A 21,352-nucleotide genomic window follows, 5' to 3' on the forward strand; every position below is an offset into this window, starting at 1 on the left:
GGCTGTCCTAGAACTCACTCTGTAGACAAGGCTGGCTTTGAACTCAGAGATCCACCTGCCTCTGTCTAAGTGCTGGGATTAAAGGTGTGTGCCACCATGCCCAATTTAATTAAATTTTAATTTCAGGAGGCTGGAGAGATGACTTGGTTAAGAGCGCTTAAGTGCTCTTCCAGGTCTTGAGTTCAATTCCCAACACACACATGATGGCTCACAACCATCTGTAATGGGATCTGATTCCTACTTCTGCTGTGTATGAAGACAGAGCACTCATATACATAAAATACACAAATAAATAAGTCATTTTAAAAAGTCTAGGTAAATTAGTTACTCCTATGTGGCTGGTAGCTACTATATTGGAAAACAGGTCTGTACAGTGGTAGTTGTTATTGACACTGCCAAGTACCTAACTCTACATATCTAATTCCCTTTAAGCAGATTAAGTAAATCTCCTGCCATGTTTTATTAGTGTAAGTCACAAAGAATGTCAGATGCTACTCGAGTCTCCTCAAATACCCAATAGGAATTCAATAGTTATCCTTTTTTGGGACAGGGTCTCTACTATGAAGATCAGGTTTCACTATGGACTCAAATAACCCTCCTACTTCAGCATTCTGAGTAACTGGGACTCCAGGTGTGCACTGGTACATCTGGAATGTACATGTACGTGCTGTAATAAAATCTACTTGGGATTTGGAATGAGAAGATTTCTTGAGACCAGCCTGGGTAACATAATGAGATACACTTCAAAACAAAAACAGTAAAAAGAAGAAAACCTGAAGACTTTATACAAATGAAATTGGTCTGTAGAACATCTCTTTTAAAAAATTTATTAGGGGCTGGAGAGATGGCTCAGAGGTTAAGAGCACGGGCTGCTCTTCCAGGGGTCCTGAGTTCAATTCCCAGCAACCACATGGTGGCTCATAACCATCTATACAGGGATCTGATGCCCTCTTCTGGTGTGCCGGTGTACATACTGCACTCAGCTACATGAAATCAATCAATCAATCAATCAATCAATCAATCAATAAATCTTTAAAAAATTTTATTGGATCAGAAATGTTCTTCAAAATATTTTGCTTTCATTATTTTATTTTATGTGCATGGGTGTTTTGCCTGCATGTGTGTCTGTGCACCATGCACATATCTGGTGCCCACAAACAAAAGAGGGTGTTGGATCCCCTGAAACTGGAAACTGGAGTTACAGGCAGTTGTGAGCTTCCATGTGGATGTTGGGAACTGAACCTGAGTCTTCTGTAAGAGCAGCCATTAGTCTTAACTGCTTGGCCATCTGTCCGGAATTCCTCTTTTTTCTCAATACCATCTTTCTCTTCAAAAATTGTGAGTGGTAGAACTGGAAGACTAGGAGAGGGTGGAAGACTTTCTCTGCATCTCTCTCTCCCCTGTTTTGAGACAGGACCTCAAAGATCTGCCTGCTGCTCTTTCCTGAGTACTAGGATTAAAGTGTGTGCCACCACACCCAGGTTATTTTTTCTTTTTTGAGAAAAAGTATGTAACTCCATAGCTATATTACTCACTACAGGGACTAGAGGTGTGTGCTTCCATGTCTTGTCTGTATTATACACTGAAGTTTACTGAGGTGTAATTTCTAGTCAACAAACTTCACCACTGTATGTGTACAATCCAGTGATCTTTATCAACTTACTGTATTTGTGCAACACATGGCTACAGGTTCGGAACATCTGTCATTTAAAAGTTCACTAGTATAAACTTTTGTACTATTTAAACACTTACATGCACACATTTCCTAAGTCTAACTATAAATCAGAGCTGGCACAGAGAAAAGTTTAAGAAATGAAAGGACATCAGTTTTCCTTGCCTTTATATAAAGTGTTTAGAAGCCCCCAAATTCCAGTCCAATTCTAACGTAGCACACTGAACATTTCCAGTAAGCGCCAATGTATCTGGAGTCAGACATTTCCTTAGAAAGAACTTGGACTTGCCTATGACAAGACAGTGCCAACAGTTTGTTCCAGTCCTCCCCCAAATCTGAGAATTATGTTTTACCTTGCTTTACATCTTCTGAAGCCATAGAGTCCCCCACCTCAAAATCTGCACTGATTCTCTTCCTGAGGAAGCGTAAATACAGTTCACTGCGAGCATTCATCAGGGTAACTTCAGTCAGGATGGGGTCCAGCTCCCTGAGACACAGAGCACAGGAAATAAGAACACTCTACTCCTATGAATGGAAGGGCTACGGGGTAAACAGACTTTCTGCTCCTGATCCACCTACATGAGGGTAGTTCCGCCAGATGGCTGTGCTGCCTTGCTTGTTATAAACAGCTATCAACCATTTTCTTTTGTTCTCTCTCTCTCTTTCTTTCTAAGCAGGGTCACTCTATGTAGCCCTGGCTGTCCTGGACCTCGCTATGTAGACTAGGCTGGCCTCAAACTCACAGAAACCCACCTGCTTCGGCCTCCCAAAGGCTGGGATTAAAAATGTGTGCTACTATACCCAACTTCAACCAGTATCTGGTTTTCCACTTGCTAGTACCTGAATTGTTTACCTCTAATGAAAATTACCTATGCTTTTCCAGTCTCAAATTGATTCATGAAATTTTAGAATGCACCATTAAACTATGTCGTTCATCTATCTCACTGAACAGACAAAACAATCCTGAGAAAAACTTAAGGACTTAAACTTCCTGATTTCACAACTTATTACAGGGCTGGGAGATGGCTCACTAATTAAGAGTGCTTGCTGCACAAAATAAGGACATGAGTTGGAATTCCCAGCACTCATGTTTAAAAAAAGAAAAAAAAATGCTAGGCGGTGGTGGTGCACACCTTTAATCCCAGCACTTGGGAGGCAGAGGCAGGTGGCTATCTGTGGGTCTGAGGCCAGCCTGGTCTACAGAGTGAGTCCCAGGACAGACTGGTCTACACAGAAAAACCCTGTCTTGAAAAACAAACAAACAAACAAACAAACAAACAAAACAACAACAAAACAAAACAAAACAAAAAAAAAAAAAAAAAAGGAAAAAGTCAGGCATGCCCATATGTGCCTGTAATTCCAGAGAGAGTGGTGGTGGTAGAAAGAGGTGGGTTCTGGAGCTCACTGGGCAACCAGGCTACCCGAAACAGCATGCTCCAAAAGTTTTGTTTGTTTTTTCAAGACAGGGTTTCTCTGTGTAGTCCTGGCTGTCCTGGAACTCCCTTTGTAGACCAGGCTGGCCTCGAATTAACAGAATTCTGCCTGCTTCCGCCTCCCAAGTGTTGGCATTAAATGCATATGGTACCACTACTCAGCCAAGACTATGGCCTTTTTTAATTTTTTTTTTTAAGATTTATTTATTATTTATACATTATTCTGGCTGCATGTGTGCCTGCATGCCAGAAGAGGGCACCAGATCTCATTATAGATGGTTATGTTTGCTGGGAATTGAATTCAGGACCTTTGGAAGAACAGCCAGTGCTCTTACCTCTGAGCCATCTCTCTAGCTTCCCAAGACTACAGTCTTAAGTGAATAAGGTAGAGAGTAAAAGAGGAGGTATACCCAAAGTCCTCCTCTGGCCTGGGCATGTGCACAAACACAAACACACACACACACACACACACACACACACACACAAATCATGCAGTCATACACATATAGACACAGACAGATACATACACACACACACACCTAGGGATTCGCACACATCCACAACATGACTCATACACATAAACACACACACACACACACACACACACACACACACACCAAAGCTACACTAGTGAAGACTGTATTACTAGTGTAAAGACACATATATAAATGGAATAGAATTGAGAGTCCAAGCAGTCAACTAATTTTTGTCTTTTGAGACAAGGTTTCACTGTGTAGCCATGACTGTTCTGGAACTCAACTATAGAGCAGGCTAGCCTCAAGATTGGAGATCTGCCTGCTGTTGCCACCTGAGTAATGGGATTAAAGGCGTGCACCATTGCTGCCCAGCTTTTTATTCTTTTTTTTTTTTTTGAATTGTGCTAGAACCACTGATATCCACATGAACAAAAATAAAGATGAACCTGATTTCACATTATATATATACAAACTCCCTTTACACACTGAAGAGAACTGGCCAAAACATAAATCTGGTCATACAGTTCCCACAGCTCTCAGTTATTGATACCTGACCTGGGACAGACCCCCTCATATTCATCTTATTTCAGGCTCTCTAATAATTTGCATATACTTTCCTTGTGCTATTTGGGATACTCTCCCTTATGATCCCTTAAGCCTATTCAAGTCTTAGGCCTTTGGCCATATATCCTCAGGAAGAATTCCTGACACTTGTCCACATTGGGTTATATCTCATAATGTGCTCTCTTGTACTCTATGCTTATTATACACTTCAGTGGTTACAGTTTGGATTCTAGACCTAAACTGCTTGGATTCCATTACTGGCTCTGCCATTTTCTAGTTGTTTTTTTTTTTTTTTTTTTTTTTTTTATCTTGGACAGGTCAGTTAGCATTTCTAGGCTTTAACTTGTCCATCTGAAAAAAGTTACAGATTAAATTAGTGATACTGCTGTTCATCTCATAGTATATAGGATAGTACCTGGAAAAAAAAAAAGCTATCTAGCCAAATGCCAGTAGTGTAGAGGTTAACATACCTTGAAGTGGTTTAATATTTGTTAAGTACTTATAACAATGTCCAGTATACAATAAACACTATATATGTGTTAGCTATTATTACTATGTTGATTAGGTTTTTTTTTTTTGTTTTTTGTCAACTTAATACAAGGTAGGGCCTTCTGGGAAGGAACCACAAGTGAAAAAATGCTTTCATAAAATTGTTAATGACTGTTGTGGGAAGCCCCAGCACCCTCGGCAAGACCATACCTTGGGATATGGTCCTGAGATGTATTATAAAGAAAAATGAGCAAGCCGCCAAGAACATGTCAGTAAGTAGCACTCCATAGTCTCTGCTTCAGGTCCTGCCTGCTTGAGTTTTGTGTTGGCTTTCCTCAATGATGGACTGTGATTAGAACATGTAAGCCAAATAGCTTCCCATCCCAAGTTGCTTGTGGTCAATGGTGTTTATCACAGCAACAGAAAGCACACTAGGACAATTACTATCAATTTGATAGCCTTTACATGCTATAAGAAAGTAACTATATATGGTTTTGATCACCTTGCTATCATAGAAACCAGTATCTGGTACATAATATGTACATAGTAAAATTTTTCTTTTTATTTAATTTTTGAAATTAAAAACATTTAAAAAGTTTCTTTTATGTATATGGGTGTTTTGTCCACGTGTATATCTATCCAACAAGAACATGCAGTGTCTGTAGAGGCCAGAAGAAAATGTTGGAACCCCTGGGACTGGAGTTACAGAGGGTTGTAAGCTGCCATATAGAAGAATAGCTAGTGCTCTTCACTGCTGGGCCACCTCTCTAGCCTCCTAATTTAAGGGAAAAAAAAAATTGATTGCGAGCGTGCTGGAAACCAAACTTGGATCCTCTGAAGAGCAGTAGATGCGCTTAACCACTAGGCAATCTCCCTAGCCTCTAATTTTGTTTTTAAAATAGGGTCTCATAAGCTGGGAATGGTGGGTGCCACACGCCTATGATTCCAACACTCAAGGAGGCAGGGCAGGCAGATCACTGTGAGTTAGAGGCCAGCCTGGTCTACAAAGCCAGTCCAGGATAGCCAAGGCTACACAGAGAAACCCTGTCTCAAAAAACAAAACAAACAAACTAACAAGGAAGATAAATAGGGTCTAACGTAGTACAAGCTAGCCTTGAATTCAGCATGTAACTCATTATGACCTTGCACTTCTGATCCTCCTGCCTTTATGTTTTAGGGTGCTAGTATTATAGGCATGATGGTTTTTATGTGGTGCTAGGCTTTATGCATACTAGGTAAGTGCTCTTACCAATGGAGATATCCTCAGCCAGTGATCTACTATTTCTGATTAACTACACGTGTTATATAGAGATATTTTTGTACAGTATCTTCTATGATGAGAAACTGATAGAGTTGGAAATCGGTGGCTCATGCTTGTTATCTCAGCACTTGAAAGACTGAGGAAGGTGGATTACTATGAGTCTGAGACTAATCAAGGCTGCAGAGTAGCCAACAACTTACCTCTACAATACTTTAAAAATAAAATCACTCCAGGCATGGTGTCACGGGCTTTTACTCCTATCTCTTGGGAGGCAGAGGCAGGTGGAGCAAGGTTCTGTAAGTTGGAGGCCAGCTGAATCTACATAGAGAGTTCCAGGACAGCACATAGAAATATCCTGTCTCAAAATAACAAAATGTAAAACCACATTTTAACAAAGTAGTCTCTAAACTAGATGGAACTAGTGATTTAAACTCTTCCAGGCTGAAAGATTATTACCTTGGTTCAATTTTTTCTGTTGCAGAATTTCTCATCAAGTTACTCTGGACAAGTCGGAACTGAAAAAACAGCACAGAAATCAGAATAGTATCCTGCCTCCCATCGGTCATCCAACCCTGTAATGCTATGCTTCCGGTTGTTAACTAGGCTTACTTTTCTTTCAAGCTGGAGGCGGACTTTCTAGCCAAAGAATTGTTTTTAAAGTTTAGGTACTGTTGCTCATTTTTGTTATTACACTTATTTAATTTCTATTTAGTATATGGGTGCTTCATCTGCATATATGTGTATGTACCAAGCACGCACTGCCTGTGTAGCCCAGAGGAACTACAGTTGGTTGATAACTGCCACGAGAGTGCTGGGGATCAAACCCAGGTCCTCTAGAAGAGAAACAAATGCTATAACTGTTAAGCCATCTCTCCAGACCTTGTTATTGCATCTAAAAGTAATGCTAGGGGCTGGCGAGGTGATTTAGCAGTTAAGAGCATTTGCCGCTCTCACAGAGGACTGGGATTTGGTTTCCAGAACCCATGTGGTGGCTAACAAACACCTGTGACTCCAATTGCAAGGGATCTGGTACCTTTTTCTGGCCTCCAGGACCACTAGGTATGCACATGCTGCACAGACACACACGCAGTCAAAACATTTGTATAGAAAAATTAAAAAAACAGTACGTCTTAACAAGAAAACAAGTAATGTTAATGACATTCTCATGCACTACTGTCTGGTCTCCTAGTCTGACATTTTGCTTATAGATATCAGCCAGTTTAGTGACCTTTTGAGATAGTGACTCACAATGTAACCCAGGCTGGCCTGGATCTCCTTATGTAGTTCAGGCAGGCCTCAAAATAATGGTGATCCTGCTGCTTCACTCTCCCAACTGCAGGGATTATAGCTATATGTATCAAGCCCAGCTTGTAATTTCTATGTTTCTGTGCTACTTTTATTTCTTATGTTTACAGTTATGGAAAAATAGTTCTGAAAAAGGAAGACATAAAAACTAAGGCAAAATTCAAAACAAATTATTAATACTTGATCCTCAATAACATCCTTGGAGAGAAAAATTCTCTTTGCATCACCAGAGGGCACTGTTGTACATTCAATGGTAGAGAATCTATCTGGTCTTCTGTTTATGTTGTGAAGTAGTAATAGGCAAAGTGCAGGCCAGTATAACTTTAACACCTGTCCTTTTCCTCTAGGCTCCCTTTCTTCCCTTTCTTTCTTTCCTTTCTTATTTTTCTTTCCTTATTTATTCATTCATTATTATTTTTCAAAGATTTGTTTGTTATTTATACAGTATTCTGCTTGCATGCCAGAAGGGAACACCAGATTTTATTATAGATGGTTATGAGCCACCATGTGGTTGCTGGGATTGAACTCAGGACCTTCGGAAGAAGAGCCAGTGCTCTTAACCTCTGGGCTATCTCTCCAGCCCTCATTTATTTATTTATCTTTATTTCTTCTCATTTATTCTGAGTGCCTTGACTAAAGCTGCTTTCTTTCTTTTATTCATTTACTCATTCATTCATCTTCATCTCTTATCATTTACTGCGAGTACCCTGACTAAAAATCTGCTTTCATTCATTCATTAAATTATCTTCATTTCTTCTCATTTACTGTACTGAGTGCCCCGACTAAAGCTGCTTTTAAACTGCAGGTAGATTCTGATGCTCACCTGCTGGTGGTAGTCCCTTTGCTTGATGAACTTGTTTACCACCGTCTCCACCTGTCTATCACATTCTACTTGAAGATATTTGATTAGAGTATAGAGTCTCCCTGGTCCATAATATGTCTCCACTATGGGTTGGTGGGTTTCCACAATTCGGGCAATCCCTAGAAAAAAGTGAGAGTTGGAATCCGCATGTTTCTTTCCATAAAATAAATCCTATCCCCCATCAAAGATTAATTAACCTTGGTCTAACTCAATCCCTTTCAGCTACCTCACTATTTCAAAAGGCCAGTTTTAGTTGATGCTAGATATTGCTATGAAAATGTATTAAATATAAACAATGATGGTATACTACCTGGGACCTGAGAATTCATAGTGTTTTCACCAGCAGGATCTTTAGAATAGATCACCTTTCTTGTAGCAATTTATTTTAGGTTAAATTTGTTTTAGAGTTTGGGTCTGGAGGGTTAGGAATGTTAAAAACATTGGAGAGACGCCAATCTTGCTAATCAGACACTAATCTGGAAACTGATTATCCAATAAATCAACACATAGAAAACTACAGGATTGGCTCAAACATACCTGAGTAGAGGGAAAGACATCAGATGCAGACATCAGAAGAAAATACCTCTGGTCTCCCTAGAGTAGAGAAAGACGCTCACCTTCAAAGAGGAGAGTGAGAGTGTCTGCAAAGATGACGGCAGCTCTTCTATCACTCATGTCTGACCCCAGCACCAACAGCAGATTCTCCTCAGACTTACTGGCCACCTGAAAGTAGAAAACACCCATACCTATTTCTCAGACCAAAGACTTCCCGTCAGCTTTTCTTCCACCATGTTTCTGTTGGTGGCTGGAGGTTGGAGGCAGCCTGAGGAACATCTCTTGTGTGTGCTCAAGTAGGACAAGGAACCTGAATATGTGGTATTTTTTTTTTCTTTTTGAGACAGGCATAGTAGTTCTCGTTACGTACATAGTTCTCACTATTTAACCCTCACTAGTGTCCTGGAACTTGCTTGCTATGTAGATCAGGCTTGCCTCCAATGTCCAGAGATCCACCTGCCTATTCAGTCCTGAGATTAAAGCTATGTGCTAGCATGCCCAGCATGATAGCTCATCTATTCAGGGGAATAAATAATCTTTTAACCAGTTTGAAAATATGGACTATCATTAGTTAAGAAGATAGAGTGCTCCTAATTCCAGTAATGATCTTAAAGTGTAACTTGATACATGTACAGTGCTTGTTGAGGGGCTGGAGAGATGGCTCAGTAGATGTGAGCGCTGACTGCTCCTCCAGAGGACTGAGGTTCAATTCCCAGCACCTACAAAGAAGTCCATAACCATCTCTTAACTCTAGTTACAGGAACCCTCCGGCCTCTACAGGCAGCAGGCATGCAAGTGGTATACAGTTATACATACAGGCAAACCCCCATATACATAAGACACAGATGAAAAAAATTAATAACATTAAAAAATTAACAATGTACCACAGAACATTTTACTTATATATGAGTGCTCTGTTTGCACGTATGCCGGCATGCCAGAAGAGGATATCAGATCCCTTTATAGATGGTCACGAGCCACCATGTGGTTGCTGGGAATTGAACTCAGGACCTCTGGAAGAGCAGCCAGTGCTCTTAAGTTCTGAGCCATCTCACCAGTCCCATTTAATTTATGTTTTAAGACAGGTTCCCTCTATAGTCTGGCTTAGCATCCACTGTATAACTGAGGCTGGCCTTAAACTAGTGGTGTTCCTGCCTTAGGCTCCCAAGTGCTGAATCACAAGCATATGCTATCCCATGAAGCCTAGCATTGCACTTAATAATTCCATCATCTCGTGTGCGTGTGTATGCGTGAATACCTCAGTGCATGTATAGAGGCCAGCGGACAACTTGCTGGAATTGCTTTCTCCAACCACATCGGTCCCAGGAATTGAGCTCATGTTAGGTTTGACAGCAAATGATTCTAGTCACTAAATCATCTTTCTTAATTTTTGTTGTTGTTTGTTTTGTTTTTTTTGAGACAGGGTTTCACTCTATAGCCTTGGCTGTCCTGGGCTTGCTTTGTAGACCTGGCTGGCCTCGAACTCACAGAGATCCACCTGCCTCTGCCTCCCTGACTGCTAGGATTACAGGCGTGCACCACTGCACCCGTCTTGTTTGCTTTTTTGAGATGGGGTCTCTCTATGTAGCACTGAATGTTCGGGGACTCACTACGTGGATCAGACCTAGAACTCTCAGAGATTTGCCTTCCTCAGTGCTGGGATTAAAGGCATTTTCTCATCTGCGTAGCCATCTTGCTTAATTCTTAACTAAATTTTTAGAGTTAGTAAAACATACATTTAAATGTTCAAAAGGAACAAAGGTTCTTTCTTTTACCTACATCTCTAGATTTTAGTATCCCTTTCAAAATATTCTGTGCTTACGAGAGTATCTTTATATCAACTCCCTTCAAGTAAAGTAAGAATGGTAGCTTACTATTTTTTACTTTATTAATCTAACAAACTGCAAATATTATAGAGCAGTGGTTCTCAACCTGTGAGTCACAACCCCCTTGGCACACCTTCATCTCCAAAAATATTTATATTACAATTCATAAGCAGTAGAAAAATTACAGTTTTCTAGTAGCAACAAAAATAATTTTATGGTTGGAGGCCACCACAATATGAAGAGCTGTATTAAAAGGTCACAACATTAGGAAGGTTGAGAACTGCTGCTGTAAAGTAAGCCAGTATACCTGGAATGGTGCCATTTTTCTTAACGGGAGGGAGTGCAGTCCTCTAGTATAGAGAATTCTTGGATGTCGGACATCTACTGATAAACTGTTAAAAAGTCCCAGCTCTGCAGGTTTGTTGACTCTGCTACTGTCCATCTTTGAGAATTAACTTGTTTGTTTTTTAAGATAAAGTCTCGTGATATCACTATGTAGCAGAGGATAACCTTGAGTTCCTGACCCTCACTCCTCCCTCTCCTAAGTGCTGGGATTACAAGCATGTGCCATCACAATCTACTGATAATTGGCTTTTTTTTTTTTTTAAATCTTTTCGTGTGAGTAAGGTAGATCCATTCCACAGTGGAGGTGGAGGTGAGAGGACAACTTTAGAGTGTTAGTTTTTCTTCCTCCGCCTTTACATGGTTCCTGGGATAAAATTCAGGATGTGAGGCTTACACTCAAGTGCATTTGCCCACTAGGCTCTCCTACTTGTCTCTTCAACTGATCTTAAAAGAAGCCAGCCCTGCTGAGTGTGGTGGCACACACTTTTAATCCCAGCAACACAGGAGGCAAAGGCAGGAGGATCTCTGAGTTCAAGGCCAGCCTGGTCTACAGAGTGAGGTCCAGGACAGCCAAGGCTATACAGAAAAATCCTGTCTCAAAAAACAAACAAACAAACAAACAAACAAAAAAAGAAGTCAGTCCCTTAGTATGTTATACTTGGGAGACAGGGGCAGAAGGATCACAAGTTCAAGGCCAGCTTGGTCTACATATTGAGCCACGCAGGGATACACATCAAGACTCTGTCTCAAAGAACAAACAACATCAGAAAGTAGTTCCTTAGCAACAGTTTGAAAGGATGATTCAACTTAACAGAAATTATATTTTAACTTACTTGTATTTTTAGGTTGTCTTTTGAAAATCAAAGTGTATCAGCAGATGTTTAGGCTATCTCTGGGTAAGTGCAGACCATAAAAAAAGTGTGCTGAATGAATGCATCTATTGAATTCTTCCTCATTATAGTAAAAGCAGAATCACATGAGGAAAAAGGAAACAGAATTTGTTAATCCCTGTACTCCTGGAGGCAGGAGGACTGCACTGAAATCTCAGGGCCAGCAAGGTCTACCTGGCAAAGCAGGGTTCAAAGCACAACTCTCCTTCAAAGGACAAAACTGGACTTGTCAGCCTGGCCTGCTGTTGATGGCTGCAAGGCCAGCAACCTGTGAGGCTGAATAGGAGAATCTCAGGTTTAAGGCTTTTGTGAGTTTAGAGTGAGGCTGGTGAGGGCTGGGGACACAGCTCAGTGATAGAGTGACTAAATAGTATGCATGAGGTCTTAGGTTCTTCTCTAGTACTATACACGGAGAATTAAAAAACAAGCAGGGGAATACAAAGTGAATAAACTGTAATTAATAAAAATAATTTTAAAAACAAATAAATAAATAAATAAAAACAAGTAAGCAAGCAAGCAAACTAACTAACTTGATTTTCCCAATGTCTTATTCTGTAGGCAAAGGCTCAGACCATCATCCTATTAAGTAATTACTGCTGGAGACAGCTATTGTTGTACAATCCAGACATGGAGGGCCACACCTGTGAGAGATTTTCTGCTTGGTCTGAAGTGGGTGAATCCACTCAAGTCCAGACCTTTGAGATAGGAAGATAATTGTCTTTGCTCTAGAGGCTAAAGCAGGAAGGCACAGACTTTAATTTGAGGTGGAAAGACGCACCTTTGATCTGAGCCATACCTTCTGCTGAAAGTCAGCATAAGGATATATAAGAAGGCAGCTTTGGCCTGCTTTCCTTTGCCTTGCTAGCACATCCATTCCTTCACTGGGCATTACAGCCTGCTTCTTTGGGATTCCAGCATAGAGAGAAGACCAGCTGAGACACTAGGCCTTGTGGGACCAGGCAACTAGTAGATGCTTGGACTTTCCATTTGCATCTAGCCATTGTTGGATTAGCTGGACCACAGCCAGGTAAGTCATTCCAATAAATCCCCCCGGTATATAGAGATCCTCCATATACATGGAGGATTCATTCTGTAAGTTGTCACTCTAGAGAACCCTGACTAATACACTGCTATACCATACCTGTTTGCAAAGATATTCAGAAAACTTGCTTAGTCCATCCTCATGTAAGCCCAGCAGGGGGAAAATTTTGAAGAATCGCTCCACCTGGGGCAAATCACCTTCTTTAGTAGCGGTAGCAAACTTCTCTGTGACTATGGCTTTCAGACGCTGCTCGGCTTCCTGCAGTAATTTCAGGTTGGCATCAATCATGCTTCCTGATCAATGGAGATAAAATGAAAATCAATGTTTTATGTCAGGCCTATGCCACTTTGTGTACCACTCTTCACTTGGTAAGTCTGCTTAAATACCTACTGTGTACAAGATACTGGGCCAGAAAGTGGATGACTGAAAGATGAATCTACCATGACTGAATTGCAATGAAAAGTTACAAACAAGTAAAAGATAAAGGTTGTATCCTAATACACATAATACAATTCAATTTATGGTAAGAGTAACAAGAAAGGTGCCTGAAAGTCACATTTCTGGGAGAAATAATTAAAAAGACTTCCTAGAGAAGGTTATATATCATATCTTAAAGCTGGACAGAGCTTTGATAGCTGAGTAGGAAGGAATCACATTCCAGGAAAAGGGACTATAATAAGCAAAGAGACAGAAGCAGAAGTATGATGAGTATTTGCAAAACATTGCAAGCAGTCTGTGTCCTCCACTAAATAGCTTAAGAAACACAATGAATGCACAAATGAATGGAGGACAAGTGACTATTCTACAGCAGTGGCCTGAGTCAATGACAGAAAGTCCAGAATACTAGGCAAAGAATTTCTGGGGGGGGGGTAATTATATATAGGGCAGAAGACAAACTAGCATGCCGTCCTTACGAATACACTCCATTTCCTTTGAGAAAGGGTCTCTCATTGTCCTGGAGCTCAGCACCTATGCTATATGAGATAGCCAGGGAGTTCTAGAAATCTGTCTTTGCCTCCCCAACACAGGATTACAAACGTGTACCACACCATGCCAGGCATTCTTACACAGGTTCTAGGGATCAAACTTAAGTCTTCATACCAGTGAGGCAAGCACTTTACCAACTATGCTATTTTTTTCCAGCCCAAGAATTTAATTTTATAAGTAACCAATATGATTGAGTGTAAATAACATACTAGCCAGAGATTCAGAAGATATAAAATCAATTTCCTTTTCCATTATCTCGGTATTGCTATGATAAAACACCATGACCAAAGCCCAACTTGGGTTGGGGGTGTGTGGTTCTTTGGCAATATGTAACAGTCTATCATTAGGTAAGCCAAGACAGGAACTCAGGACAGAACCTGGAGGCAGGAACTGAAGCAGAGGCCATGTAGAAATGCTGCTTACTGACTTGGTCTCATGGACCATTAGCCCAAATGTGGCACCAACTATAGTAAGCTGGGTCCCTTTACACCAATCACTAATTATGCAAATGCCCCACAGACTCTCCTATAGACAATCTAATGTAGGCATTTTCTCCCCTGAGGTTCTTCCCACAGAAATCTAGTTTATGTCAAGTTGCCAAAATAGCAACTAGGATATCCATCCTGTCTCAGGATGGTATAGAATTTACAGCATACTATCAGATACAGAAATGTCCTAAGAACATATACTTTTCTAAATTTTCTTGTTTTTGTTTACGGGCTCCCTGTGCCTCAGCTTCCTTCTGCTAGCACTACAGACTTGAGCCACAATACCTGACAACATACACTTTTCTTAACTGAGTTTGCTCAGTTTAGATCACAGATGCCTATGTCCAAACAAGAATCAACAGTCTAGAATACTGACCTTCTTTGCCTTGTCGGCTGAGCTCAATGACTGACTTGTCCAGGCACAAGTAACGATGAATGTGGGCTGCAGCCTGCTCATAATCTTCATTCCTCAAAGCAGTCTGAACTCCATCCATGCAGAACTTCAGGTCCAGTATATCATCAGCTCTCTGAATGGCCTGATAGAGGCGGTTCTGCAAAAATTCTTTGTGCTTAAAGACAATGTCCTATTCCTTCAAAATGCTCTTCAGAAAGTAGAAAGATTTAGGAGTAGAACCTAGTTAACTCTCAATTCTTTTCAGCTTTAACTGGCAAATTAAAAAACACTACTATAACCACTTATAAAACTGTTAGGGATAATAATCAAGACACTAACAGATACCATGATTTAATTAGTGTGGTTAATTCATATTTATAAAAGCACAAAATGGAAACAATCCATACTTATTTTAATAACTTTATAACTGAATCACGATGTATGTGATACTTGGAAGCATAACATTGCTGTGCTGGAATCTAACCTAGGGCTTCAATGCATGATAGGTAAGTAATCCCTTTATTGAGATTACTTGATTTTCAGAAGTTAAACCAGCTTTGCATTCCTAGGACAAACCCTACCGGTCTTGGAATATAGTCTTTTTCATATATTGTTAGATTTTCTTTTAGTGTTTATTGAGAATCTTTATTTTTACATGCATAAAAGCTACTGGTCTGGAGTTTTCATGTAATATCTTTGTCTGGTTCTGGTATTTTGTATTGCATTTTACTCGATGGTTCTTATCTAGTCTCTAATGTAACTTCTTCCCTCCCTTCTAAGAACTCAACATTAAAAGCTCAGTGGGATTACCTTGGCCAGGTCAAGCTGACGAACTTTGCTGGACACATTCTCAGCTAGGTTGCAGGTAAAGGTGATCATTCCAGCCAGCTGCTTTGCATCCCCCTCAATCAACTGCAAGTTGGGACTAGAGACAAATAGGGTATACTTATCCACAGAGGTAGAGACCATCAATAAGAGGGGAAATTGGGTGTTTTTTTCCCCCTAGATAGACACTGTGTCTTCTACTCTCATTTCTTATTCTTTTCCTATTTTGTAATAGTCTCTCTCTCTCTCTCTCTCTCTCTCTCTCTCTCTGGTGTGTGTGTGTGTGTGAGAGAGAGAGAGAGAGAAACAGAGAGAGAGAGATTGGTGATTGAACCCAGAGCACTGTGCAGGTTAGGCAAATCCTCTATTACTGAGCTACATTCCCAGCCCTTTCTCTTTGTTTGCTTTGAAATGAGGTCTAATACAGGCCAGGATGACTTCAAGCTCACTGTGTAAGCAGAAATAGCCTTGAACTCTTGATCCTCCTTGTCTGTGCCTTCCAAACATTAGATACAGGTATATAATATCACACCCAGGGTCCGTTGTCCCTCTCTACCTCTTTTGAAGCAGGGTTTCAAGCTGACCTCAAACTGAGATTCTCCTGCTTCAGCTTTCTGAATGCTTAGAATATAGGCATATAACACAATGCTCAGCAAAACCACAAAATTGATAAAAAGCAGTTCTTAAACTTGAACTGATAATCAGAATCACCTGGGAGACTTACTAAGATACAAATTTCTGGGTCTCAACAACAAAGTCTGTAATTCAGGAAGTTTAGGGTGGTTGAATTTCAGAGTTTGCATTTCTTTTCTTTTCTTATATTTTTGTTTGTTTGTTTTTCGAGACAGGGTTTCTCTGTGTAGCTCTGGCTGTCCTGGAATTTACTCTGTAGTCTAGGCTGGCCTAGAACTCAAGAAATCAGCCTGTGTCTGCCTCCTGAGTGCTGGGATTAAAGGTGTGTACCACGACTGCCCAGCCAGAATTTACATTTCTAATAAGGTTCCAGGTGGATCAAGATTTTTTTTTTTTTTGGGGGGGGGGGGAGGGTTTACATAGCCTAGAGCAGCCTCTTAGCTCACTATGTAGCTGAAGCGGCCCTGAACACCACATTCACCTCCCCTATTCTCCAAGTATTAGGGTTAAAGTTGTGTAGTCGTAGTAAACCAGTAAAGCCTGGCTGTAGTCTAAAGCAAATATATATATATATATATATATTTTTTTCCCTTTTGAGACAGGGTCTCGTGTGGCCCAGGCTGGCCTTGAACTCCTGACAATTCTACCTCCACCTCCAAGGGTTGATTACAGATCTGAGCTATCATGCCCAGACCCAAGCACTTGTTGATAACTTCCAAACTGTATATTCTTAAGTGCTCACTTTGAGATATTGTTCCTTCCCATTTCAAATGTTTGTCAGTTCATAAAACAGTGCTAAGAAAAATAATTCCTTTTTCCCTTTCTTGAGATTGGGACTCACTCTGCATCCCAGGCTGGCTTTAACTTGCAGCAAGCTTCCCACCTGAGCCTCCTAGGAGTCTGGACTATTGGACTATTATCCAGTGGTCCCCATTCGAATATACAACTCTTGCTACGATATATACTCACCCCATCCTGTGTAGAGTGACCATCTTACTTTCAATGGTGTTTTGCTGTTCCAAAAGAGCATCTAGCTCTTTCTCCACCACTTTCTGAAAAACAGACAAACACCTTATCATCAGAATGGATATAAGAAATTTTCTTTTTAAGTACTGGTGATCAAACTTATTACCTCGCACATGCTAGGAAAGGGTTCAAATACTAAACTCTATCTTTAGCCTCAAGTAGAAGGAACTTTAAGTTACCTAACTTAAGCTTGGTAGAGGAACATACATGTTTAAAGCCAGTGCTTGGAGAAAGAGGCAGTTAGATCTCTGTGAGTTCAAAGCCAGCCTTGTGTACATATTCAGGACAGCCAGTACTACGTAGAGAGACCCTGTCTCAAAACAACAAACAAATGCGAAACAAGTTATCTAACTCAACCTAGCTAAAAGATGAATCTCATTTCAGTTTTTTTTCCTCCCACTATAGTCCCTTTGGACTTCAACACTGCTTTGGTCTGTTCTGTTGGACTAAGTAGTTGGCTATGTGATCTTTCCCATGTTTGTTCTGATACAAGGTCTCAGTGTAACCCAGGGTAGTCTCTCTCTTGTTCTGAAACACAGGATGACCTTGAATTCTTGTTCTTTCCTTACTTCCCAAGTGCCAGGATTATAACCATGTGCCCACTCAATAGTTTATTTGGAGTAGATCTTATTCCATCTAGCAGATGAATAACACAATGGAAACATATTTATTCAGTGCTATTCAGTGGAGTGTTTCACACAAATAGGCTCTAAAACTAAGTGGCTAATCCAAACAATCCAAAAATGTTCCCTTGTCATCTTAGCACTCAGGGGACAGGCAGGAGGATCAGGACTTAAGGCCAGTTTTGGCTATATAGCCAGTACGAGCTACATGAGATTCTTTCTCAAAAACCAAAACAAGGACTGGAGAGGTGGCTTCTGCCACAAAGTCTGATGCCTAGAGTTTGATCCTCAGCATATGCATGGTAGGAGGAGAGACCAATTCTGAAAGTTGTTCTCTGATTTCTACACTTGTGCTATGACACACTTGCTTCCCCCCAATTTTAAAAACAAAATAACTAAACAAAATAAATTTCCAGTGACCATAATTTTTTTAATTTATTTTTTTAAAGATGTATTTATTTATTATGCACAGTGTTCTATCTGCATGTATGCCTGTGTGCCAGAAGAGGGCACTAGGCATATCAGATATCACTATAGATGGCTGTAAGCCACCATGTGGTTGCTGGGAATTGAACTCAGGACCTTTGTAAGAGCCACCAGCACTCTTAACCTCTGAGCCATCTCTCCAGCCATAATTTTTTGAAAATCATTTTTTTCCTGTATACAGAGAGGGTGATTACACATTTATCTCAGTTAAGTCATTTATTGTGCTATCTCAGTTTATGCACTTTTATGCTTCAGTTGATTCTTCCCACCTCCTTCTCCTTGAGAGAGGGTCTCTCTGTGTAGCCCATGACCTTGAGATCCTACTGCGGCCTCCTGCATGCCTGTATTACAGGTATGTATCATATTTCTGTTTTTCATCTATAAAATAGGGAGAGCAATATGTGCTTTATAGGATTTTTGTATAAATGAAACAGGATTTAAAAAAAATCATAGTATGTAGCACTTCAACATTGTTATTATTATTATTATTATTTTGTTTTTTCAAGACAGGGTTCTCTGTGTAACAGCTTGGGCTGTTCTAGAACTTACTCTATAGTCCAGGATGGCCTCAAACACACAAAGATCTGCCTGTCTCTGCCCCCAGAGTACTGTGATTAAAGGCTTATGCCACCACCACTCAGCCACCTCAACATTATTAGCAACATTTTAATTAGGATAGTCTAGAAGAATGCAAAGGGAAATTTCCAGGCAGTCATTAAATACAAACACAGAGCCAACACCGTTACATTCACAAGGTCTAAAAAATTCCTTAATGTATTAATTGGCTCATTGGATATAAAATTAGTAATGTTAAGGCAAGAGCACTGAATTTTAAAACACTTCTTGTTGAGAAAGTATAAAAACTGCTGGAGTTGTTGCAAGGCAATATTCAAAAATATTCAAAGATAGTAAGGATTCTCTTTTCCCCCATTAAAAGCGCTTTGAGAGGTTCATGACATATTAATTCCCATCACCTGAGTGGCAGCAGGCAGATCACTGAGTTCAAGGCAAGCCTAATCTATATATTGAGTTGTAAGCCAGATAGGGCTAGATAATTAGACACTATCTAAAAGGAAAAAAAGTTCACTGGGAAAAACAGGTGCCAGACTTTTAGATCAGACTATCAAGGAATCTAACCACATTGGAAAATGAACTGAAAGCTATCAGATTGCCACAGAAAAGTAAAGGTAAAAAGAGATATTATGCTATCAACTGAAAGGAATCAGAATCCTGTCTACAGCCATTACTTGACAATACATCAAAGGTACAAGAGATGAAATGACTTGTAGGCAGTTATGTCTTAAGTCTTAAAAATTCAAACTCCTAACAGAGAGCTTTCAAACTCCTCTGGAGTTGCGAGCTCACCTATAACTCCAGCAGCTTGGGAGGTAGCCGCGGGAAGGTAGCAAATTTGAAGACAGTATGGGCAACAACGTCTCAAAATAAGAAAATGTTCACACTGCTATGAAGCTGTGCATTTAACTGAAAAGCTAAAATTACGTACATAATCATTCCCTACGAGACTAAGTCTTAAAACTTCAAGCTAATTTGTAATGACTTCTCCCTTAAATGAGTCGAGAAAAAAAAAACTCTCATAACTTTTCACTTCCCAAGCCAAAGTAATTCTTACTCTGAAAAATCAAACAATTCGGGGTGTGTGTATGTATATACATATGTATGTAGATATGTGTGTGTGCATGTCTGTAGAGATACATGCATAAATACACACACCACTTCCAGTTTCAAGGAAATCAATACCGGAGCAGACCAAGAAAAGAGACAGTCTAGGTAACGTGCTAAATAAGCTCGGGTGCGTAGAACTGACAGGTGTACCCAAATGCCAAACTACTCTAAAGCGACTTGGGAAATGCTGTTTAGTTTTCCCTGGTAGAGAATCTGATGCCTCTGGTGTCCTCTGCCCCTGGATATTCCAGGAAAAAGGAGGGTCAGTTCCCCACCTCCTCGCCACAGAGTCGTTCGTACACAGCTTCCAGCTCCTGCAGCTCCGTCAGAGAACGAATGAGCTCGGTGGAGATTTCTGAGCAGCGACCTCCTCCCACCCCCTCAGGTGGCGGAGGCGCTCCTGACAACTTCGGAGGGGACTCCAGATCCGCCATCTTGGTTCCCGTTAGGCACTTCCGGGATCGCGAGGACCCCGCTGAGTTGGCGCGGCGACCTTTGGGGCTGTCCACAGAAATGCCTGATCCATGAAGTTGAAAGTTTAGTTTTGAAACTGATTTCCTATTCTACAGAAAATTTACTCTAAAGTGTAATATTTAACTAACTTAAAAGACTGCGTAAGCGAGAAGAAAGCATTTTTAAGATTCCATCTATTTATCAGGCGGGGGCTGGATGCCTTTTCCCGTCGCGCGCCACCTGAAGGCCCGTCTTGGGGGCTAATGGCGGACGCCAGCGGGTTGGCTTTGGCGGTGGCTTAGGCCTTGAAGGAATTCAGCATCCATCGGATACCGACGCCATCCTTCTTGCAGCAGGGTAAAGAAGTGGCCTCACAGCTTCTCTGTCGCGGAGGAAGTGGAGAGCGGTCACTCGAGTTTGCTGCCCGGCACTTTGGCGGCCGTCGCAGAGGTAGTTTTAGGCCCGAGAGGTCCGGTAGGCGAGAGGAGATGAGAAACATGCTCGCGGTGTGCAGATGGCTTCCTGGCCTCTCTCTCCGCTTCTTTTCCCAGAGTGGGAACGAGGCCCTCAAAATAAGGCTTGCAGGTCTGACGTGGTGGCACACTCGTATATTCCCGACACGCGGGGAGGTTAAAGCGGTATTCTCGGGAGCGGAGGCCCACCGAGGCCCCCGGAGAGACCGGAGGGAAGAAGCACTTCCTAAGGCGAAGGCGGAAAAACTGTTTAAAGGGTGTAAATAACAGTCTTCGGGGCAGGGAATGTGATTGAATTCGTGCGTTGGTAATTGGGCAGATTTTTTTGTTTTGTCCTGTGAACCTGGTGGGGTTTTTTGTTTGTTTGTTTGTTTTTTGTTTTTTTTTTTAAATAAAAGTAATAGTACCCACCCGAAGATTGTGCAAGATGTGAAGGAGGTGATGTTGGAAACGGAGAAATCACAAGCTTCTTAGAGATGGGGGAGGGGCGGGGAAGAGCGCTTTCCAAGCTCTGGAGGTTAAAGCTCCCTGGTATTTCGTAGTTGTGGTACTAATCTGGTA

At 41.0% G+C, this 21,352-nt stretch overlaps 2 protein-coding genes across 4 annotated transcripts in view; one reads left to right on the top strand and one right to left on the bottom strand.

Moving 5' to 3' along the window:
- Positions 1 to 20,332, bottom strand: part of Cog4 (component of oligomeric golgi complex 4) — a 34,930-nt gene extending 14,598 nt beyond the window's left edge. Inside the window, exons 1-9 of one of the 2 annotated variants that reach the window (XR_009594552.1) lie at positions 20,141 to 20,332; positions 17,017 to 17,099; positions 15,400 to 15,514; positions 14,572 to 14,746; positions 12,820 to 13,013; positions 8,680 to 8,785; positions 8,024 to 8,181; positions 6,352 to 6,410; positions 2,026 to 2,159 (exon numbers count right to left, since the gene is read on the bottom strand). Coding sequence is in view for 1 of the 2 variants with exons in the window: in XM_021632536.2 (XP_021488211.1) it covers positions 2,026 to 2,159; positions 6,352 to 6,410; positions 8,024 to 8,181; positions 8,680 to 8,785; positions 12,820 to 13,013; positions 14,572 to 14,746; positions 15,400 to 15,514; positions 17,017 to 17,099; positions 20,141 to 20,299 (1,183 nt within the window). In the remaining variant the exon portion in view is untranslated. The remainder of the gene's footprint in view (positions 1 to 2,025; positions 2,160 to 6,351; positions 6,411 to 8,023; positions 8,182 to 8,679; positions 8,786 to 12,819; positions 13,014 to 14,571; positions 14,747 to 15,399; positions 15,515 to 17,016; positions 17,100 to 20,140) is intronic. The other variant, XM_021632536.2, reaches the window with a different exon arrangement.
- Positions 20,333 to 20,546: 214 nt separating this feature from the next.
- Positions 20,547 to 21,352, top strand: part of Sf3b3 (splicing factor 3b subunit 3) — a 35,687-nt gene continuing 34,881 nt past the window's right edge. Inside the window, exon 1 of one of the 2 annotated variants that reach the window (XM_021632538.1) lies at positions 20,547 to 20,675. The gene's annotated coding sequence lies outside the window, so the exon portion shown is untranslated. Of the gene's footprint in view, positions 20,769 to 21,352 lie in introns of both variants that reach the window. The other variant, XM_021632539.2, reaches the window with a different exon arrangement.

The sequence above is a fragment of the Meriones unguiculatus genome, chromosome 10 (assembly GCF_030254825.1).
Source record: "Meriones unguiculatus strain TT.TT164.6M chromosome 10, Bangor_MerUng_6.1, whole genome shotgun sequence".
Classification (NCBI taxonomy): Eukaryota; Metazoa; Chordata; class Mammalia; order Rodentia; family Muridae; genus Meriones; species Meriones unguiculatus.